General features: G+C 41.2%; 1 protein-coding gene across 3 annotated transcripts in view; it reads left to right on the top strand.

The window, feature by feature from the left end:
• Positions 1–24,089, top strand: part of GRID2 (glutamate ionotropic receptor delta type subunit 2) — a 2,335,100-nt gene that overhangs the window by 1,226,429 nt on the left and 1,084,582 nt on the right. For all 3 annotated transcript variants that reach the window (XM_033958336.1, XM_033958346.1, XM_033958356.1), the window contains one exon: positions 1,120–1,325. In XM_033958336.1, coding sequence (XP_033814227.1) covers positions 1,120–1,325 — 206 coding nt within the window. The remainder of the gene's footprint in view (positions 1–1,119; positions 1,326–24,089) is intronic.

Here is a 24,089-nt window from a genome sequence, read left to right as displayed (position 1 = left end):
TGACCATGTCACCAAGCCTCAGTGGTGAGGCCACGGCTGTCCCATGATGTTCGCACCATCCAAAGGACTCGCAAAAGCTGTTTTCCGCTTGCGTATATAAAGACCAGATAAGAAAGAGAAAACAATTATGATGTGGAAAAGGCTCGCTAACATACATACATATGTATCCATGGGCAGATATCTATCATGTAATTATACGCCCTCACCTGAATCGCAAATGTGGAACTCTAGGTGAAATCAATAAAGCTGTCTTTTGGAGTTGGGGCCTGCTGGGATATTAGCATCTGGAAGTGCTCCTGACTTCAGACTGCCTTCCAGAGGACAGGAAACAGATGCTGAATTGGAGCCTTCAGGGAAAGGACAGAGGTCTTAAAATGAGATTGTGATATTCAAAGAGAGATCCAGGGTGATAGGGGATAAATTAAAAAGGGGATCAGGGTGGGAAAGCAGTTCTAAGAGAGATATGGAAGGTATTTGTTTACAAACCACCCAGACTACTTTTGTAAACATAATGGACCCAACATAGTATCCACTATTTTCATTTTGCTGCAGTAGGGAAAATGCAGTGTTCTTCACTGTAGCAAGGCAAGACAACAAGTAAACAAACAAATAAAAAGAACAACAATAAAACAGAGGATTCACTACACTAAAACCAGTTGGTGAATTCCATAGCAAAAATTTGCTTGATAAACACAGGTTAGTAAATAGGGCCCATAGAATGTAGGAATAATGTGCACAGCTTTTTGTTTTTTTTTAAATATTGGAGTGAAATAATGTAGAATTCCAGAGTTTGTCGTGACACAAGTATAGTGAAATTCAACAAACAACTCGTATATAATTATTCCACCTGAAATGTGCTAGGTACTAAACATGAAGTATTTAATGCAGAGTTTGTACAACTTCGAACAGATCAATTAAGTAAGCTGAACACATTTTCTTGCCATATCTCTGTGCCTTAATTATCATTTTATAAGCATTCAACTTTTATTACACTCTGAAAATGCCAATAAAACATCATAGCTTTAACTCCTTTTGTTCTTTCTTTAATTGCATGAAAAGAAAAAAATAAATAAATCACATACCCCAATACTCATTTTGATGGGCTTTTGATGTTCCTAGATATCCGTGGAATCCAGGACTTTTTGGACAGAGTATCTCAGCAGGGAATGGATGTAGCATTGCAGAAGGTGGAGAATAACATCAATAAGATGATTACAGGGCTCTTCGCCACTATGCGGATAGATGAACTAAACCGCTACAGAGACACACTGAGAAGAGCTATTCTAGTCATGAGTCCATCAACAGCCAAATCCTTCATTACCGAGGTATGCTAAATGGGAATTGTTTTCTAGCTGAAGGTCTTAGTTGGAAATAATTTTTCCATAATCACAGAATGGGAAAGTCATTTTTCAAAAAGGCCAGAATAAGAGAAACTCTTTTGAGACTTTTTTACTATTGAGCTGGCTCAAGGTCAAATAAATGCTTTATTTCTGTTATGAACAGAACTGATCTCTGCATTTGACTTTCTTTTTCAGAATTATTATTACATCACATTTTCCATTTACTTAAGTTAAATATAGGCTTTCTGGTTTTGTTGTTTCCTGGAATGTTGAGGTAATATTATCCTAACTGTACCTTTAGCAAAAAAAGGGACCTTTTATTAAGCTGTTTTAGGTGCTAACATGCACCCAATACAGTTTAAAATGGCACACAGTGGTTTGCACTCAGGCATTGTGCAGTAACCGCTCAATCTGCACATGCTAACAGCGTGTTAAAAAAAATATATTTTTAGGGGGTATGTCAGAGGGCAGAAAGTAGGCATTCCTGCGCAAATAAATTAGCACAGCTATATTGGCATTGCACTATTGGTAAGTCCATGGATAGCACATGAGTCTTTACCACTTACAAAATGGATGGCAGTAAGTGCTGATGTAGTATTTTTTTTTTAATGGTCGCCTGCTAATAGTAACATTAGTGCATGGCCATGAATACAAAAAGGCCATTTTTATGGCTGCTGTAGAAACGGCCTTAGCATGTGAGAAAACTTCATGTAAGGGTGCACTAATGCCACTTTTTTACATTGGCTTGGTAAAGGATACCTTTATTTCCCAGTGTAAAAAAAAAAAAATGAAGAAACTGTTATAATACATGTGTGTTCTATAGTTTAGTCTTATTTTAACTTGTTTTCTATTCTGTTGGCACAAAACTGTTCATGTAAATAGATTGATCCATAATAATAATGTCAAACTTTTGCTTTGTCTGTGAAATGTACTGTAAGCACATCAAAATGATGGTTGCCATAGTAACAATTTTGAACAACTGCAAATCTAATCCATACAACAAGATACTAGAAATAGAATGAAGGCCACTTTGGTCCTCAAAAGTAGTAGCTGAGAAGGTAAGGACAAAGAGGCTAGTTTTCATAAACTGCAAAAAATTGCAGAATGAGGAAAACAGACAAAATATCTGGAAAAGTTAAGACAGGCTGGAGTTAGTCAGGAAAGCAAAGATGCAAACGGAAGAAAAAATAGTCAACATGATAAAACGGAGGAACAAGACCTTTTTTAGATATATTAATGATAAGAAGTGCAAAAGTGACATTGTGAGATTCAAGGTGAAGGGTGAAAATATGTAGAAGCTGATAAAGATAAGGCTGAATTGCTTAACAAATATTTCTGTTCTGTGGCAGCTAAGAAGTAATGCTAAGAAATGCAAGGTCATGCATTCGGGCTGCAAAAACCTAAGAGAATGGTACAGTTTAGGGCATGAAAAACTTTTGTGCACAGAAGAGGAGTGGGACTTGGTGTGATTGTAAGTGATGACCTTAAGGTGACCAAACAGGTTGATTAGGGGATGGTAAAATCTAAAAGGATGTTCAGCTGCCCCTATATAACACTCTGGTGGGCCCCCATTTAGAATATTGGGTACTATGCTGGAGACTGCATCTTTAAAAAGATTTAAACAGGATAGAGTCTGTCCAGAGGAAGGCTACTAAAATGTTTGGTGGTCTTCATCATAAGGCGCATGGGGACAGGTTTAAAGATCTCAATATGAATACTTTGGAATAAATGTGGGAAAGAGGAGATATGATAGACACATTTAAATTAACTAAATAATTGAAATGTTATTAGCCAGGAGATAGCGGATGCTGCAGAGAGACAGAATAGATGGGCCATTTGACTTTTACCTGCCATCATGTTTCTATGAGAGGCAGCACTGGATAGGCTGAGATAGAATGCAAAAATAAATTGGCAGGTGGGATGGATGATAGTTTGGAAGGATCAGGACTGCATGAGGATGGAAGGCATTTCTCTTCCTGCCTCTCATTATCAGATTCATCATCTAAATTCATAGATCATCATACAAATCATGAGGCCATTTGCCAATAAGGAGAGTAGAAATCCGTGTAACGACAGTTGCCTTTGTCACCAGATGGAATGCTTGTGCATATCTACATCATTATATCATGATGGTTAGTGAAGGACCTCCCAACTAAAGGGCTGCAGCCAGATGTCCTAATACCCAGAGGTAGCCAGAGGTTTGAATTTAATGTTCAGATCAATAATGTCCCATGAGGTTCTACTGCAAAACTAACAAGGGCAGATGCAATTGGGAAAATGGATGACTCTGCTTTGTGAGTTAGATCAATTACAGCAAGGCAGAAACTCGCAAAAGACGCAGGTAAACCGATGTGTAGAACTTGGGACTCATATTGAACAGAACACAACAGTAACGGGAAAAGATCTTAGTAAATTTGAAAAAGACATCAACAATTAAGGAGGCTTTTTATAAGACTGTATTATTATTCATCAAATGTTAGATACCTTGGAAAATTATAAGTGGAATTTAAATCTGAGGTTCATTAATTTTCTTAAATATTTAGTTCTAACACTGACAGATATGTTAAGGAAGTGTATTATGGAGATACTGTAAACTCCTGAAGAGTCCATCCCACCCATAACTCTAGTTTACTATGTGGACTGGTGAGGAGCTGTTTCTCAGGGAGCATGAAAAGACTATCTGACATATATTTTTAACATTTCCAGTTTTCTGGAGGGGTCCTGTCATGTGGTGATATCGGCCAAATTTATTTATTTATTATTTATTTATTTTCAAAATTTCTATACCGTTTTTTTCCCAAAACGGTTTACAAGGAGTTACATACATAAAATATTAAGAATCTATACAAGATAAAAATAAAACCAGACAAATTCAGTCTTACATAAAATCAATTGCTCAAAGAAATGCATCTACAAATAGTTGAGTCTTTAACATTTTCCTAAATAAATTCCTCTCTCCACATTTTTGAATCTGGCCAACAAGGCCATTCCATAGCTTGACTCCTACACATGTAAAAGTCATGGCATTTGTTTCCACATATTTAGGGTTAGCCTTTGTTCTCAGAAATACGGTACTTTCGGAACGCAGGGATCTTTGTGGTTGATAACGAGACATCATATTCTTAAAAATGTCAGGCATCATACCATATAGAAATTAATGACATAACATAATTGCTTTGTATTGAATTTGAAACACAACTATCAACCAAATGCAATTGTCAAAGATATGCTCATATCTTGATGTTCCAGTTATCAACCTGGCCACGGCATTCTGAACCACCTGAAATGCCCTGCACTTGGTCTTGGTTATTCCCAGGTACAGGACATTGTAGTAGTCCAGCCGTGACAAGACCATTGCTTTTACAACAGCACGAAAGTCAGATGGTAATAGCATTGGTTTCACACGGTACAATAAATGTATCTGTGCAAAACATATTTGCACTGTTTTTACCACTTGACTACTCACAGTAAGTCCTGGGTCCAATTTTACGCCCAGGATTGTCATTGATTCCTTCACCAATAATACCTCATTCTTGGAGCCAGATTAAAACTTAACACAGACAAGACTAAGTTCTTTTTTGCATCCCCTTCTAACTATATTAAAGAAAATCTACTTTTAAATGGGGTATCTTATCACATTAATTCTGAAATTATAATCCTAGGGGACTCATAATTGAAAAGAAAATACATCTAAAAACCCACCTAAATCAACATTTGGACGATTTAGGCGAGTTTTTAGATGTATTTTCTTGGACGATCAAAAAGACTTGGACGATCAAAAAAAAACAGATGGTCCAAGCACCGATAATCAAACAGGGTTTTTGGAGGAGTAGTTAGGACAGGAGATGGGCGGGATATCTGTCAAACTTAGTTGTCTGTCAGTGATAATCAAAAGTTTGATGGGGTTGCCTGTATGAAACTTATATGTTTTCACTTAGGCCAAGTCAGATTAAAACTTTTCGAACCTCACCAACCTGTCTAAGAACATATCCTCTTGTATAATGAGCCTACAATCCTGGGCCCATACTGTGCAAATGAAATCGAATGAGTCCAAAACAAGACTTCTTTGGCTCGGTCCAAAACTAGATCACCTACCCACCTCCATCCCACTACCCTCTGGCTCCTCTCTACAGCTTGAGTTCTCGAGCAAGGTCTTGGGCATCATCATTGATTCCACATTGTCCTTCAATGACCACCTCCAATCCTTGGTAAAAAAATGCTTTTTCAGCCTTCACATAATGAGGAAAGTTAGATCCTGCTTCCATCAAAAACATTTTACCCTCCTTGTCCAATCCATCATCCTCTCCAGATTGGAGAGATGCCTAATATCTCCTGCCAACACCCCCACCCCCACCCCCAAAAAAGTTTGCCAGCAGGATGGATGCTCAGTCCCTCTTGCCTGACACCCTCCACCCCCAAAAAAGGTAGCCCACCCGGAGCCCCCAAGCCCATAAACATAAGGAAAGGCCTGTACATCCCTGCAATGAGAGCCACTGAAGGCAGAAGGAGGTAACTGGGAAACAACCCCCCCCCCAACTGTTAACTGGAAGGCTTTCCTCTGACATCAGCTCTGACATCAGAGTGAAGCCCTCTGGGTTGGCTTTGGTGGAGGGGGTGGGCTGGAAGTATGGATCCCTGACAGCAGCTTTGATAGAGGGTGGAGGAAAGGAAGGAGGGATCCCAGTGGTGGCTTCGACGGAGGGTGGAGGGCAGGAAGGAGAGATCCCTGGTGGCAGCTTCGGCAGATGGGCAGGCAACATCCTTGGCGGTGGTCTGTGCTGCTTACCCTAAATAAGTGGCTCACGTACCCCTAAGGGTACATGTACCGCATATTGAGAAACACTGAACTATACTGACCCACTAGTTTTTAGGAAAAGGCTAGAAAGGTATAACAGGACACCTATTCTATAAAGCAGGTGCATAGGTTGTAGTGTACTAGCGCAAATGTCAGAAAACATGTCAGGTGTAATCTGCTCACTTAAATTCCTGGTCTGTGCATGCTTGATGTATAGTGTAAATCAACTAAAATGGTGGAATTATTTAAATATGTCTATAAAATGCTATTATTTAAAACATCAAACAAAAGAAAAAGACACTCCAAATCTTCTAGTATCTTGAATTCTTGAGGACAGAAGATTAAAGGAATCTCTTATAATCAGTCTCAATCATATATCTTATAACCAGGAACCATCAGAAGCGGCACTCTATTATGTGACTAGCACAGATGGTTATAGAGATTTTAAACCGCTATGATTCTTCATAGGCTCCGGTTAGATCTAAACATTCTCTAGAGCTTACAATCTTATCAGAACAGACAAATGGGACAAATAGGGGTTACAGAGTTTCTCACAGAGGGAATGATAAAACAGACATTGATAAGAGCTAGGGGTTAAAAGCAGCCTCAAAAAGTGGGCTTTTAGCCTAGATTTGAACACTGCCAGAGGCGGAGCTTGGCATACTGATTTCAGGTAATCTATTCCAGGCAAATGGTGCAGCAGAATAGAAGAGATAGAGTCTGGAGTTGGCAGTACAGGAGAAGGGTACAGATAAGAAACATTTACCCAATGAAAGGGGTTCCTGGGGTAGAGTAGAAGGAAAGATAAGAAAGGACAGATACTGAGGAGCTGTAGAGCGAATGCACTTGTAAGTCAATAAAAGGAATTTGAACTGTATGCGGATATGAATAGGGAGCCAATGATGTGACCTGAGGAGAGGGGTAATGGGAGCATAGTAACACTGGTGGAATATAAGTCGTGCAGCAAAATGTTAAATGGATTGAAGGGGAGAGAGATGGTTTAGTGGAAGACCTGTGAGAAGCAAGTTACAGTAATCTATGCGAGAGGTGATAAGAGTGCACCATCCCCGCTTCAGGTTTAGCATCTCTCCCTCCCTTGGGCTGACAACTCTCTCCCTGCCCACTTCCCTCCCTCTCCCCTGTAGGTCCAATACTGATCTCTCACTCTCCCAGTCATGTAAAATGTAGGCAAGTTGCTACCAGCAGCAGAAGCAGAAGCAGCAGCATGGCAAGCTTCCTTTGGGTAGTCCCTGGGTCTTCCATCTGTTGCTTTCTGATGCAATTTCCTGTGAGTGAATTGTGGCAGAGAGAAGATCCAGGGGCTGGTCAAAGGCAGCCTATCATGCTGTTACTGCCAGTGATGAAGGTGAGGGAGCAGTGCCACTCCTGTGGGAAGAGACCAAACCGGAAGGAGGGAAAAAGAAAAGACGTATCCTGTAGACCAGATGAGGTGAGATACTGGGTTGAGTACTTTGCTGCTCTTAATCACCAGTGCCCTGGACCAGAGCCTTGTACACACATATATACCCCTTAGAAGGAGCATTGAAGCTAAGAGAGGGGAGAATTCATATGTTAGAGACATGTGCAAGGAGTGAAAAACAGGATGTATAAAAAAAAAAGAGGAGAAATGGGATTGGAAGGGAACAAGGAGCATGAGAAGAAGAAAGGGTGAAATCCTCTTTCTGTTCCTCACAAAACCTTTTCTGTATTCTGAGTAATAAATATATGTTTGACTAAGATCATTAAAATACATTTCTGTATATCACCCTGTCACTGTGGAATTGGTTACTATATGATGTCTGTGAGTAGTGGAATGCTTTCTAGGATTTTGTAATAAATGTAAAAAGTAGTTTGGGGCTAGATTTTTCCTGATTTGAGGGTGCTTCTAGGTGATTTTAGACTGTAGATAACAATTTAATAGCCTTGATTTGTATATATGTCATAATTGTAGTATTTAGTACATTATGTTTTTCTTGCATGTATGTTGCATTGTTGTTTTTACATGCATGTAACCACATTGGGATTTTGAAATGAATGGTGATAAACTGAAGAATCATTAATCAAACTAACCTCCCCCCCTTTACAAAACCATAGCACGGTTTTTAGCACCAGCCATGACGGCAACAGCTTGACACACATAGGAATTCATTGAGCGTTGGAGCACCGTGCTACAGTTTTGTAAAAGGGGGATGGGGTGGGGTGGGGGGAGGAAATTTAAGAGCAGTTTAAAGAGCCTTCTTTTTAAAGAAGCCTTTAACTGAAAATACAATGTCCAACCAAGATGTAATACTTTACGATTTCAGCCATCTCCAAATTAAGATTTTTAATAGTTCTCTTATTCGACCCTCATCTCCGCCAGCAATCCTCTTCTTCCTACCCTCCTTATGTACTTCCCTTTTATGTACTTTTCTTTAAAATTGTATTTCCTCCCATCTTTCCTACTGTTTCCTGTGGCTTCAAAAGCAAATACCCAAGTAGGTCTGGTAACGAATTATGTATATGTGATTTCTCTAAAATCTTATTTTTACCTTTTGTACAACGCTTTGTATTTTGGTAAAGCGTTCAATCAAATAATATGAATAAACTTGAATAAACTTGAAAACAGAAATGGTATTCAAGGGTGATGATGCAGAGGAACTGAAAGAAATCTCTGTGAATCTGGAAGATTCACTAAGCCAAATTGACAAGTTAAAAAGTGATAAATCACCTGGACTGGATGGTATATATCGCAGGGTACTAAAGGAATTCAAACATGAAATTGCTGACTTGCTGTTAGTGATCTGTAACCTGTTGCTAAAATCATCTGTAGTACCTGAAGATTGGAGGGTGGCCAATGTTACGCCGAGTTTTAAAAAGGGTTCCAGGGGAGATCTGGGAAATTATAGACCGGTAAGCCTGACTTCAGTACTGGGCAAAATAGTGGAAACAATTATAAGGAGTACAAGAGAAGAAACTCTTGTCTTAGGATAAAGATGCACAAACTAGAGAAAGACAAGGTGGATGTCACAATCAACCGAAAAGGGTCTTTATTAAATTGTACAAATGTTAAGAGTCCCAACAAGGATCCCTGTTTCGGCGCTAATTAAAAACGCTTTCCTCATGGGACATTGTGTGCAATCCGTGCTGGCCGCTGTGAAAATGAAAGAGGAAACAATTATAAAAACTAAAATTGTGGAACACATAGACAAGCATGATTTAATGAGACAGAGTCAGAATGGGTTTAGCCAAGGGAGATCTTGCCTCAACAATTTACTTGACTTTTTTGAAGGTATGAATACACATGTGGATAACAGTGAGCCGGTTGATATAGTGTATCTAGATTTTCAGAAAGCTTTTGACAAAGTCCTCATGAGAGGTTCCTGAGAAAATTAAAGAGTCATGGGAAAGTTCAGTTGTGGATTAGGAATTGATTATCGGATAGAAAACAGATGCTTAAATAGTTATTTTTCTCAATGGAGGAAAGTAAACAGTGGAGTGCCATAGGGATCTGTACTGGGACCGGTGCTATTTAACTTATTTATAAATGATCTGGAAATTAGAATGATGAGTGAGGTGATTAAATTTGTAGATGACACTAAACTGTTCAAATTTGTTAAAACACATGCAGATTGTGAAACATTGCAGGTAGACCTTAGTAAATTGGAAGACTTTGGCATCCAAGTGGTAGATGAAATTTAATGTGGAAAAATACAAAGTGATGCATATTGGGAAGAATAACCTAAATCACAGTTACCGGATGCTAGGGTCCACCTTGGGGATTAGCGTCCAAGAAAGGGATCTGGGTGTCATTGTAGACAATACGATGAAACCTTCCACTCAATGTGAGGCGGCGGCCAGAAAAGCAAACAAGATGCTAGGAATTATTTAAAAAGGGATGTTTAACAAGACTAAAGATATAATGCCGTTGTATCACTCCATGGTGCGACCTCACCTGGTGTATTGCATTCAATTCTGATCTCCTTATTTGAAGAAAAATATAGCGGCACTAGAAAAGGTTCAAAGAAGAGTGACTAAGATGATAAAGGGGATGGGACTCCTCTCGGATGAAGAGACTAAAAAGGTTAGGGCTCTTCAGCTTGGAAAAGAGAAGGCTAAGGGGAGATATGATTGAAGTTTACAAAATTCTGAGTGGAGTAAAACGGGTACAAGTGGATCAATTTTTCGCTCCGTCAAAAATTACAAAGACTAGGGGACACTCGATGGTTACATGGAAATACTGTTAAAACCAATAGGAGGAAATTTTTTTTCACTCAGAGAATAGTTAAGCTCTAGAACGCATTGTCAGAGGTTGTGGTAAGAGCGGATAGCGTAACTGGTTTTAAGAAAGGTTTGGACAAGTTCCTGGAGGAAAAGTCCATAGTCTTATTAAGACATGAGGGAAGCCTCTGCTTGTCCTGGATCGGTAACATGGAATGTTGCTACTCTTTGGGTTTTGGCCAGGTACTAGTGACCTGGATTGGCCACTGTGAGAACGGGCTACTGGGCTTGATGGACCATTGGTCTGACTCAGTAAGGCTATTCGTATGTTCCAGTTAGCCAAATACCACCAATGAAACAAACTATCTTGGAGGATTACAGAATGCCAACTGAACCCACATCAGTTGTCTCTTCTGCGCAAGTGCAATATGCACATGTGAGTTGTTGTAGTAGCAATGGGATCTCGTTGAGTCACAAGAATAGAGCAGCCCCCCTGTAGCCTGGAAGGAGTCTACTGGATAGAGAATATCAGTATGGAAGCTTGAAGGGAAGCTTCTCTATCACTGTCCGGGAACCTCTCTCCGAAAGAGTTTTCCTCCCCACAGCGATGCATGTCGATGAGGGTATCCAATTCACAGACTGAAACTGTGAGTTGGGCGTGTGGGGGGTGGAAGACCCTTCTGAAAGTTCTGCAGGTGTGAAAAATAAGAATCCAGCCATTATAACCTTAGAGGTACTTTGGGAGGCTATACAAGTCTTAAATTCCTCTTTTTTGAGAAGAGTGGACAAAATGGAGGGTGAAATGAAAAATGTTTCTGAACAAATTGCTTCTCAGTCCCAAGGCTTAGTTCAACAATTGGAGAAAGTAGGAACTTTGGAGCAGAAAGTGGAGGAGGTACAGAATCTGGGAGTAGGTTTGGTGAAAGATAAGACCTTAACCCAACGAAAGATTGAATACTTGGAAAATTAGTTAAGAAGGAATAATTTGAGATTTTTAAATTTTACCAAGTCCCTTTTGATATCAGCAGTGGACTTGGTTAGACGATATTTGAAGGAGGTCCTTAAGATACCAGATGAAGCACTTCTACCAATTGTGAAAGCTCAGTATGTTTCTGGGAAAGAAATGGGAGGTACTGGGACCTCGGGGAGACCAGATCCAATGGTACTCTTAACTGACTTTCTGGAATCATCTCTTGAAATAGTTACCTAGAGACTGACTCTAATTGTAACATTTGCTTTGGAGCTGGATCACAATAATGTTTTGTGTTTGGTTTTTCCAGAATATTAATCTGCAGTTTATGGGTTCAAATATTCGGATTTTTCCTGATTTATAGAGACACACAAAAGAGACACCAGTCTTTCTTGGCTTATAGACCAAAAGTGATTGCTTTGGGGGCCAATTTTGTATTGAAGTTTCCTTGTATTTGTATTGTTTTGCTTGAGGGTTTAACTTTTACATTTTTTTTTTAACCCTAAACAGCTTTTGGATTTTCTTGTAATGAAAGAGGAGATTAAGGTGTCTGTGTCACTTTCCAATGGGGGAAGGAATGCCATGATTGGGCTGAGACAATGATGTGGGGAAGCCTACAGATAACTTTTTATTCCCTTATTGAATTATTTATATGTATCTTGGATCCTATTTCTGACAAATTGTGGATTGTCTCAAGATGATCTTTTTTTCCTGATATTTTGATTTATTTTTCTTATATCACTGAAATTTCATTATCATGGATATATAGAAGTGATTGTAAATTTGAAATGTTAGAAAAAAGAAAAAGACAAAAACAGAAAAAAAAATTAGAAGACAACTGAAAAAAGAAACAATTATTGACCTTGTGCATTTTAAAGGAACATTGGGAACTGGTTTCAATTCCCACTACATCTCGTTCTTACTCTAGGCAAGTCATTTAACCCTCTATTTCTCCAGGTGCAAAGTAAGTACCTATATATAATATATAAGTTACAGAAAGGCAGTATATTAAACCCATCCTTAACCCCCTGCAAACTGCCAAGGAGTATCAAAACTTTGCCATACAATCTACCCCCCTTTAATCCTTGTGGAATCTAGTCCTGAGTTCTTTTTCTTTAAAAAAATATATTTGTTTATTGAGAATGGCAAACGGCCCAGCCGGGCAAGTACAAACTTTTACTCCTACGCTCACAAGGTGTATGCTCGGCTGGACTATATTCTCTTGGATAAGCATCTATTTTCTATGGCCACTCACTCTGAGTTCTAGTGCATTTCCATAGTGGACTGGTTGAACTTCTCGTGGAAGATATAAGCATTATGAAAACATTTTTGGTATATTTATGATTTACATACCCTATCTCTGGCATCTTCATACAATAAAAGAACAAGAAAAAATGTGTTCTTGACTTGGATTAAAAAAATCAAGTCAAGAACTTGTATGCCCATTTCAAAGGTTTGCTAAAAGCATGCCTGTTCTATGACATGGGACTTTACATGTAGATTGACTAATTTGGTACTTTTCCATGCATAAATTCCCTTTATAGTAGCAACAGGTACCATCTGCAGGTCTTTAAATTGTGCCCTTGGAAAACAAAGCACAAAGAAACAGAAGAACTAAGTGTCTTCTTTCATTGCTTGTCACTAGGAGAACTAGCTAGTACATATGACTCAGAGTTTGGTGCTGGCTCCCATAATACACATAATTTTGCTGTTACTTTATCTCAGCAGCGGAAGAAATATAGCAAAGCATGGATAGCTGTGAAAGTGCATCAGCTTAGAGGGGACTATTTGCAAAACCACTTTAAAATCAGGCAGTAGCCCGGGCATTAATGGTAGGTTTATGAAAAGTAAGAAAGCCTTTACTAAATGTGGCACAGATGGCGCTGGAAAAAGTTTGTGGTACATTTGTGGATCATTTATCAGACGTCATGAGTCTCTGACTTTTTTTTTTTACAGTTTACCACAACTTTTTGATGCACGTTAATTGACTAAATGCATTTTTAATTCATAGGTTAACTTGAATTAAACTGATCTGGGTGCCATATTAAGGTGTGTTACAGCCTTAATGCACCTTGAAGGGCAATTTCATACATTATATTATCATAACACATGTTAATTTAAGCTACCCTGGGAGACATAGTAATAAGATGCAAAACATCTCATTACTATGTAAATCGAATAGCAAAGCTTTAAGTGAACACCGCTAGCTGCATTATTCCTGGACAAAAAATAATGTCAGTTAAAAGCTGGCATTATTTTTCCTGCCTTGGGGCAACAGGCCACATTTTAAAGAGGCCAGCTCACAAATTCAGGAGCTAGTCCCATGACCCCAACATAACCCCCCCCCCCCCAACACACACACTTGATGTTCCCCGAAATAAAAGCCCAGCTTTCACTGAACCTGAAAAACCCCCTTAGTGCATACTAAAAGACCTTTATTGAAATGCATTTAAGGACGTAAGAACATAAGAAGCGCCATCTCCGGATCAGACCTTCGGTCTATCAAGTCCAGCGATCCGCACACACGGAGGCCCAGCAAGGTGTACACCTGACATAATTTATAGTCACCCATATCCCTCTATGCCTCTCGTAAGGAGAATTAGTTTGCACCCATGCTGATAGTCTATGCAGAGACTTGAAGCATACTACATGCTAATTCTCATTACAGTGGCACCTCGGTTTCCGAGTGTACCAGTTTGCGAGTGTTTTGCAAGACGAGCAAAACATTCGCAAAATCGGCGCCTCGGAAACCGAGCATGGCTCGATTTACAAGCGCCCCCCCCCCCGCGATCCGGCACCCTCCCCCCCGCGATCCGGCACCCCCCCTCCCCGTGATCTGGCACCCTCCCCGCCGCAATTGGCGAGCCCCCCCCCGCCGCTTTTTACCGTCTTCTGGGCCTGGGCATCGGCACCGGCATGTCCTGTGGGTTGGTGCCGGTGCCTGAAGATCTGCCTTCTTTTCTTGCTGGGCCTTAAGCATCTGCGCATGCTCAAGGCCTGCGAGTTCACGTTCTCTCTGAACAAGAAGAGGAGGCTCAGCAAGAAGAGGAGGCAGGTCATCAGGCTCCGGCACCAACGGACAGGACATGACGGTTCCGGTGCCCAGGCCCAGAAGACGATAAGAAGCGGCGGGGGATGCCCAATAGCGGCAGGGGGGTGCCGGATCACAGGGGGGAGGGTGCTGGATCGCAGGGGTGGCCTTCGGAGGGAGCAATGCCAGTTCTCGTGGTGGGGGGGAACGTATCAAAGCGAGTTTCCATTATTTCCTATGGGGAAACTCGCTTTGATAAACGAGCATTTTGGATTACGAGCATGCTCCTGGAACGGATTATGCTCGTAATCCAAGGTACCACTGTAATTACCAAACACAGACTGGGGTGAGGTATGGCAAAGGAAAAGTGTGTGTGGGGGGAGGGGGGACTGCACATTTCACTTTTTGCGTAGTAGTTTACTGTGCATTTCAACCCTTATTAAATAACCTTAAAGGAAAATTCTATAAGAGGAGCCTAAAGTTAGGCGCCTAACTCAATTAGTAAATTGGCTTCAATAATGAGCTGTAACAAGTACTCGAGTAGCAAAGGTAGGAGGTGCCCGGGGTGGTGGTGCCCCTCTCTTTCCATGCCAACCCCCCGCTCCTTCCACATCACACTCATGCCCTCCTTTCCCTGGCCCTGCGACCTGGAAGTGATTTCAAAGGGAGCCAGGATGGCGCAAGCAGCAGTTGCTCGCGTTGGCAAAAATAAAAGGTATGGGGAGGTGGGGAAGGGAGGAAGTGAACATGGCATGGAGGGGGTGAAGAAGTGCCAGTGCCCCCACCAAGACAGCGCCTGCGGTGGTTTCCCTCCCCCCCTTTACTACACTACTGTTAACAAGCTCTTAATTGAAAAAAAATAAAATAAAATGTAATTGGGAGATAGGCACCTATCGCTTGGAGCATAGCAGCGCCTAACACGAAAGTAGGCATATTTAGGGGTGAAGAAAGACTTAGGCACAGCTAGGTGCAATTCTCTAAATGACTTAGGCACCTATAATGTAGGCCTTTAAAAGGATGGAGTCAGTCCAGAGGAAGGCTACATCAAAAGGCGTATGGGAACAGACTGATGGTCTTCATCATCAGGCGTATGGGATGATGGTCTTCATCATCAGGCGTATGGGGACAGACTAAAAGATCTCAATCTGTATACTTTGGAGGAAAGGCGGAAGAGGGGAGATATGATAGAGACGTTTAAATACCTGCGTAATGTAAATGCACATGAGTCGAGTCTCTTTAATATGAAAGGAAACTCTGCAATGAGAGGGCATAGGATGAAGTTAAAGAGGGGATAGGCTCGGGTGTAATCTAAGGGAATACTTTTTTTTATAGAAAGGGTGGTAGATGCATGGAACACTCTCTCAGAAGAGGTGGTGCAGACATAGACTGTATCTATACTCAAAAGGGCCTAGGATAGGCAATATTCCATGCTACCAATACAGGGCAAACAGTGGTTTCCCCCATGTCTTTCTCAATAACAGACTATGGACTTTTCCTCCAGGAACTTGTACAAACCTTTCTTAAAACCAGCTACGCTATCCGCTCTTACCACATCCTCTAGCAATGCGTTCTAGAGCTTAACTATTCTCTGAGTGAAAAAAAATTTCCACCTATTGGTTTTAAAATTATTTCCATGTAACTTCATCGAGTGTCCTCTAGTCTTTGTAATTTTTGACGGAGCGAAAAACTGATCCACTTGTACCCGTTCTACTCCACTCAGGATTTTGTAGACTTCAATTTTACCCCCCCCCCCCCCTCAGCCATCTCTTTTCCAAGCTGAATAGCCCTAACATAAGGGGAAATTCTATATATGGTACCAAACATCAGGCATTACTTTTGCACTGAATTTCAGCAAAAACTCATTTATGTGCCCATTTATTTTTTTGAAAGTATTTATAGAATAGCACATACACATTTCCACATGGATCTGCAAAGGTTGCATGGCCATGGGAGGGGCATGGATAGACCAGTTGAGGATGAATCATAGTACTACACGCTATTCTATATAGGGTGCCAATCCTGGAATGCCCATTATAGAATACCGTTCTGTGCCATTTTTTTTAATGTCAAATTTTGAGCACAATTTATAGACGTTTCCCATAGCATGCAACTGCAAGGGGATGTACAGTACATATGGATGCAGCATGGGTGTTACATACTTATGCACATACTGCCAAATTTTATAAACAGCATCTAACTTAATTGGCAAAGTACCATTAATAATGCCAATAATTGGGAAAAAAAATAATTCTACAAAAGATAGGTGCCGATCGCATGGCGTTTAGCGGTGCCTAACGCCTAAGTGGGCATTTTTACATGTGGAGCATGACTAGGCACCGCTAAACACGATTCTCCAAAAACATAGGTGCCTGAAATGTAGGCCTTTAAGGCCCTTGCCTACATTTCAGGCACCTAAGTTTGGTGCTGCTAGCTGCGAATTTGTAAACGGCACCTAAGTGTGATTCCAAAGAAAAATACTGCAGGGACGATGTACTTTGTGCCAAGTCTTTATTTCAATCAATAAACACGTGAAATGAAGACTTGTCACAAAGTACATCATCTCTGCAGTATTTTTCTTTAGATTTGCTTTGTTCGACATCTACTGCAGTTTTGTTGGACTCCTGTATTGGTACCTAAATGTGATTGATATGCGGTTGGCGCCTAATTTTTAGGCACCGGCCAATTTAGGTGCCGTTTATAGAATCCAAACCATAAGTTATAGAAGACTATATTATATGCTAAAATACAGCATGTGCATGCTTACATTTACTCCTAGTTTTTAACATGGCACCTAAATGTTGATGGGCACCTATAGACTTACACTCTATTCTACAATGGAATCTTTATTCTCAGATGCCATTATTGAATTCACAGTGCCTTGTATTTTGGCATCCAAATTTGAGGAACCTTTAATTGCCCATGAAGAGGGCAATTCCGTAGCAGTGTGTTATATTCCTGTACCTAGAGGGAGGGAGACTATAATATAAGAGAAAATAGACATCCACTGTACATATATGCTGGTGTCCTACGACTTAGGCAAAGTTTATAGATTCAGGCCTTTATTACAGAAGATCTGTACATATTTTAGATGTCTGAAAACATGTCTTTAGACATCCCTATTGCATGGACATGATCCAAATCCCAATTTTATAAAGCTAGGATATGGACGTCTAAAAGTATAGTATGTCCTTATGGCAAGGTACAGTAGAAACATAAAGTAGATAAAGGTCAAATACAGCATCCACAGTATCCACTATCTCCTCCTCTCCCTAAGAGATCCCACGGGCCTGCCCCATACTTTCTTGAATTCAGACACAGTCTTTCTCTTCACCATCTCTACCGGAAGACTATTCCATGCATCTACCAGCCTTTATGTAAAAAGATATTTCCTTAGATTACTCCTGAGCCTATCACCTCTTAACTTTATCCTATGCCCTCTTATTTCGGAGCTTCCTTTCAAATGATAGAGACTTGCTTCCTGCACATTTATACTACACAGGTATTTTAATGTCTCTATCATATCTTCCCTCTCCTGCCTTTCCTCCAAAGTATACATATTGAGATCTTTAAGTCTGACCCCCATATGCCTTATAACAAAGACCACCAACCATTTTAGTAACTTTCCTCTGGACCAACTATATCCTATTTATATTTTTTTAAAGTGTGGTCTCCATAATTGAACACTCTTTTTCTAAATGAGGTTTCACCAGAGTCTTACACAAGGGCATCAATACCTCTTTTTTTTTTTACTACTAGTCATACCTCTCCCTTTACACTATGGGTATCTTTTAGCAGGATTAGAAAGGGGCCAAAATATGGACATCCAATTCTGATTTCAAAAGGGGAAGGGATGTCTTATGAGTGGGTCATTCCGGGCAGAAGGGGGAGTTGGGCTGACGGCTGGACGGTAGGAAGACCCGTTTGTCTGGCCAACTTTTCAAGGTTAGTGGGGGGAGATAGCCATGGGGTTGGTCTGCCGCTCATGGGGGGTATCTTCGGGCAGGAGGGGTTGGGCTCCCTCCTGCCTCAATCTTTGTCAGGAGGTAGGTCTTGGATCTTTGGGCAGGAGTGGTTGGGCTCCCTCCTGCCGCGATCTTAGTCAGGGGGTGGGGGTCTTGGGTCCTCAGGCAGGAGGGGCTGGGCTCCCTCCTGCCGCGATCTTCATCGGGGTAGAGGGCGGTCTTTGGTTCTCGGGCAAGAGGGATTGGACTCCCTTCTGCTGCAATTGTTCGGGGGGAGGGGGGAGGGAGACAGCCAGCCGCAGTCATAGCCGCTATACTTATCGTGGCAATGAGATCCCTTGCTGCGATAAGTATAGCAGCCGCATCTACAGTAACCCGGTTCTGTAACCAGCATCTATAATGCGGTTTATTTTGGGCGGGCATAGGCCCCAATCTGTATAGGATGCCTGTCCCGGGCATCCTATACAGAATTCGGGCCCAGATATCTAGAATGATTGTTGGGTTATAAATGGGGGGGTACCTAATAGTATATGTGTGTTAGTAACTCTTAATATATGATAAGTATTTACACTGTATTTATAATTAATATTTTAATATTGGATTTGAATTAAGTGAAGTGATAATAGCTTCTTTGTTGGGTATCTATATAAATTACAATGCTTATTCATTAGGGATATCCAGAAAATCTGGCCTGTTGGACTATACCTGGACAATTCTGTAATACAGCCCATGTTCTAACGTTAACAGATTTCACATCACTATCGTTCTAAACAAGTTATTCCCCTAGCTAATCTGATTTCACATTCAAAGCAGCAGATGGTGTGGGGGATGAGAAACAGCAAATTTAATGTAACTGTAATTGTACATTCTCCCTATATTTTGCATGAATGTTTGTTTTCGCTTACACATTTGTTCCTGTTCTCAACTGCACGTAATTAGAGCTCAGCTTTTATACATTTCATAAACTATAATTTCTTCTGTATATTCATAATTGTTTTAATCAACCATTTTTACAGGATAAAATCATTTTGAGCAAAAACAAATACTTAACTAAATATTGTAGACTTTGAGTAGCAAAGCAAAATGCAATTCCCTTTTATGGCCATTTTTAGGCTGCGTTTGCCAGGGAATGTAAGGGAATAGATCAGAGTTATCTGTGTCAATAATCCTTTTGGCTTGTATGACTGTAACAAAGGAGTAGTGATGACAATATTTTTATTTCATATCTACTCTATATTAGGGCTGCATTTCAATTAAAATTTTTAATCACGATTAAACATTAAGGCAGGGCATAGTCAGCAGTCCATATGGGGGCACAGGAGAAGCCAACCATTTATTTGACTGGTGGAGCTGCCAAAGCCCCACAAGTCAAAGAAATCCATTCCTAAACTTGTATCCTTCCTCCTTGTAGTGCCTCAAGATCAAGGAAGTACAAGGTGCCCCCAGCTGCCAATGCCTGAGCATGCTTATTTCATGGACAAACTGATCATGTTTGGGGAGTGTGTCGTGACTGGAGGCATGTCGCTGACTTCTCTGCTCCAGAGGCAGTATGAGGAGGAAGGAGGAGACTCAGACAAATTCCTTTGCTTGATAGGGCTTCAGCTACACCACCAGCCACTGAACACATGCCACAGCTTTGGAGGGGGCTTGGACTTGGAGGAGGAGGAGCCCCAATATTTTCCTTTTCCCTCCCTCCCCCAGGTCCAACTCTCGCCCTCTCCCTCCCTCTCTCTCTCCATGTCCAACTCTCCCTCTCCCTCTCCAACTCTTTTAATCCCCTCCCTTCTTCCCCGCACAGTCCAACATCTTTTCTTTCTGGACCCAATCACAGATCCTGACACCTCCCCCTACCACCACTGCACCAGCACCCTCTATCTTTACAAATCAATACCCCCCCGCCCCAAAGCACCAGCAGTCCTGAGCTGCAAAGCCCTCCTCCCTCCCACCCTTAAGCCCTGACGTGGCAGAAGCATGCAGTAGTCCTGAGCCATGAAATCCCTTGTTCCCTCCCTCCCTCCCTCTCTTCCTTACCTGAAGCGCAGCAGGAGGCAGCCTCAAAACAGGCTACTTGCAACCAGCCCTGGCAGGGTATTTCATCTGATGCATCGGAAGTGACTCATCAGAGAAAAAGCCCTGCCAGGACTGGCCACAAGCAGGCTGTGCTTCCTGCTGACTGCTGTACTTCGGGTAAGGATGAGAGAGAGAAAGAGGGAGGGAGCAAGGGAGTTCGCAGCTCAAGACCGCTACCTGCTTCTGCCACTTCGGGGCTTTAGGGAAGAGGGCTTTGCAGCTCAGGACACCACAGCTAATGCTTGGGGACATTTTTTTGCCAGTTGTATGAGAGTCCGGTTAACTGAGACTCTACTGTACCAATTATACCTAACTGCTGTACAGTATATAAGCCACCTTCAAGCCTGAAGGTGATTGAAGTGTTGTGAATTCAGATATAGTATAAATTTTTATGTTCCTAGTGGAATCACACTTACAAAATAAAAGACAAAATGAGATTTGAACCTGTGACCCTTGTTTTAAGCTCTACTATACTAACCACTAACCTATTCCCCCACTCTGTATGGAGATCTGTGTGGCCAGTTTTTTATGAATCCTGCCACACAAACATCCTTGTTCCTGCTTCTTTTGCCATTCATATGTTAGATGTTCCAGTTTGTAAAATGGATGGTCATGCTGGAAGTCCTCAGCACATGGACGTCCATCTCACAAATTTTCAAACAGGAAATCTTGAACCTGCTGCTGGAAAATACATGCGAGATGGATGTTTGTTTTGGATGTTATGATCTGAATGTCCTTTCAAAAATGATCCTCCTTGGTCCAAAATCAACTGCCTCAAGAGCTCTTGAAGTTTGTTGGTAGTTATTTTTTTTAAACATTATTTAGTTTTTAATACCAACAAAAAGTGCAATACAATTTATATACAAATAATAATAATCATATAAGCACTTATAAACAATCAGAATCTATACAAAAGATAAAAATTCCCTCCCCCATCCATCATTACCATCGGGAATAATACCAAAACAAAAGATATATCCCCCTCCCACTACACCCCCCCCCCCCCACCCCCGGATGTGTGGGTGTAATACAATGCAAAATAAAGATAAAGGGCAACTATAACAAATCTACAAAAGACATCAATGGACACCAAACCAATTTGAATATCTTATTATGCCCCAGCAAGTCAGCATTCATTTTCTCATACTTATAAGTTAAGCATAAGCTTGCCCACCAGAAAGGAAAAGGCGATCCCGATTCTTCCAATTGCGAGTAATCATTTGCATGGCTATCTCAGTCATAATTAGGAAAAAAACGGCATTTATAGCGGTCCATGGGGTCTTAATATGCAATAACGTTCCACATATAACTACCTCATACGTCAATGGAATTAACCTCCAGTATGGTATTAATCTGTCCCCTTATTGACTTCCAAAAGTTAAGTATCAAAGTTCAATAGAACAGCAGATGATCCAGTGTCCCTACATCAAGATGACAGTGCCAGCATCTATTAGATTTAGAACTGTCTAATTTTTGTAAACAAACAGGGGTCCAGTGGCGTGCAATCGCTTCTCCTGCCTGGCTTTTCCCTTCCTCTACTTTCAGCTGCAGTGAGCAACCAGCAGCAGCGGCGGAGGATGAGGGGCGAGCAGTGGTGGTGGCCTAAATAAGGTAAAGGAGGCTTGGGGCCCCTCTAAGCTGAGCAGGAGTCCTCCACCCACAGTCTCACCAATAGAGGGTGTTGTTTTACTGTCACATTTTCAATTGTGAGGGACAGGCAAGTTCTGCAGAACTTCAGGGAACATACCTGTTCTTAGCGACTGAAAATATTCCACCCCCTAGTGGTAGCAATGCAGCTGGAGGACACCTGCTCAGCTTAGAGGGAACACTTCGCTCCATAGGACGCACCCTTTTTTCCACCCACTTTTTTGGGTGGAAAAAGTGCGTCTTATGGAGCGAAAAATACAGTAAAATTCAATGCAAAGACATGAATAGTGATGCACTTGGGGAGTAGAAATCCAAGGGAGCTGTGTGTGCTAGGAGGTGAGAGGATAGTGTCTGAGGATTTGAAGGTGATTAAAAAGTGTGACTTGTTTGGTTATAGCCAGAAGAATGCTAGACTGTATAGAGACAAGGATAACCAGCAGAAAAAAAGGAGATGCTGATGTTCCTGAACATCCAAGTGTGGCACGGCCACACTTGGAGTTCAAGTTTCAAATTTATTATATTTTAATATACCGACCATCAACAGGTATCTGGCCGGTTCACAGTATTGTATTAGTTTTGGAGGTCATATCTGGCTGAGGATGTAAAAAGACTTGTAACAGTCTAGAAGAAGGTGACAGAAATGTTAATGATGCTTGTGCCAAAAGACAGATGAGAAAATGTGTATATGTATACTCTAGAGGAGAGACAGAGAAGATATAATGCAGACATTTAAATACTTGAAAGGTATTAATATATAAAATGGCAGACTTAGGACTATGTCTGATTTCAAGAAAGCCTGAGATAGTCACGTGGGATCTCTTAGAGAGAGGAAGACATAATGGTTACTGCGAATGGGCAGACTAGAAGGGCCATTTGTCCTGTATCTGCCATCACATTTACATGTATCTATGTCAGGAAATTATTTTTTCACGGAGAGGGTGGTTGTTGTCTGGAATACCCTCCCGAGTTGATGGTGGAGATGAAAATGGTGACAGAATTCAAAAAGATACGAGATGAACATAGGGGATCTCTAATTTGAAAATGAATGGTATAAAAAACAAAACTTGAGTGTAAGGTCTCCTTTTACTAAGCTGTGATAGCGGTCCAATATTGGTCGCCGTACCTTAAGAAGGATATGGTGATACTTGAGAAGGTTCAGAGGAGAGCGACGCAACTGGTAAAAGGTATGGAAAACCTTTCATACGCTGAAAGATTAGAGAAACTGGGGCTCTTTTCCCTGGAAAAGCGGAAACTTACAGGGGACATGATAGAGACTTACAAGATCATGAATGGCATAGAGAAAGTGGAGAGGGACAGATTCTTCAAACTTTCGAAAACTACAAGAACGAGAGGGCATTTGGAAAAATTAAGAGGGGAAAGATTCAGAACCAATGCCAGGAAGTTCTTCTTCACCCAAAGGGTGGTGGACACCTGGAATGCGCTTCCGGAGGGTGTGATAGGATAGAGTACGGTATTGGGGTTCAAGAAGGGATTGGGTGATTTCCTGAAGGAAAAGGGGATAGAAGGGTATAGATAGAGGATTACTATACAGGTCCTGGACCTGATGGGCCGCCACATGAGTGGACTGCTGGGCATGATAGACCTCTGGTCTGACCCAGCAGAGGCACTGCTTATGTTCTTATGTTCATTGAGCTGGCGTTAGTTCTAGCCGCGTAGCACGAGTTTAGCATGCTAAAAATACTATCACAGCTTAGTAAAAGGAGCCATAAGTGTATTTGTGTCAAATGATGCGTAGACAGTGACTACCAGCTGTGAAGAACTTAGGCTGGTATTGGGCAGGCTGGTATTAGGCAGACTTGCATGGTCTGTGCCCCATATATGGCAATTCCGTTTAAGAAACTACAGTAATTTGGAATGTGAGGACAGTACCAGGCAGACTTGATAGAGGAGGGCCACTTCCTGGGAGGAAGGCAGGATAGGTCTGAGAAGCCCATCATCATGTCATCTAATTTGAACTCAGCAATATATTTGGAAACTAGCTTTTGTGATCAAGAAATAACATTGGTATTTGGATTGTGGTAATTCAGACTGAGGCTGCCTTACAGGGGTCTTTACC

The sequence above is a fragment of the Geotrypetes seraphini genome, chromosome 1 (genome assembly GCF_902459505.1).
Source record: "Geotrypetes seraphini chromosome 1, aGeoSer1.1, whole genome shotgun sequence".
NCBI classification, from domain to species: Eukaryota; Metazoa; Chordata; class Amphibia; order Gymnophiona; family Dermophiidae; genus Geotrypetes; species Geotrypetes seraphini.
The sequence above is the reverse complement of the archived record's forward strand: the minus strand, read 5'-3'. Positions and strand labels throughout refer to the sequence as shown.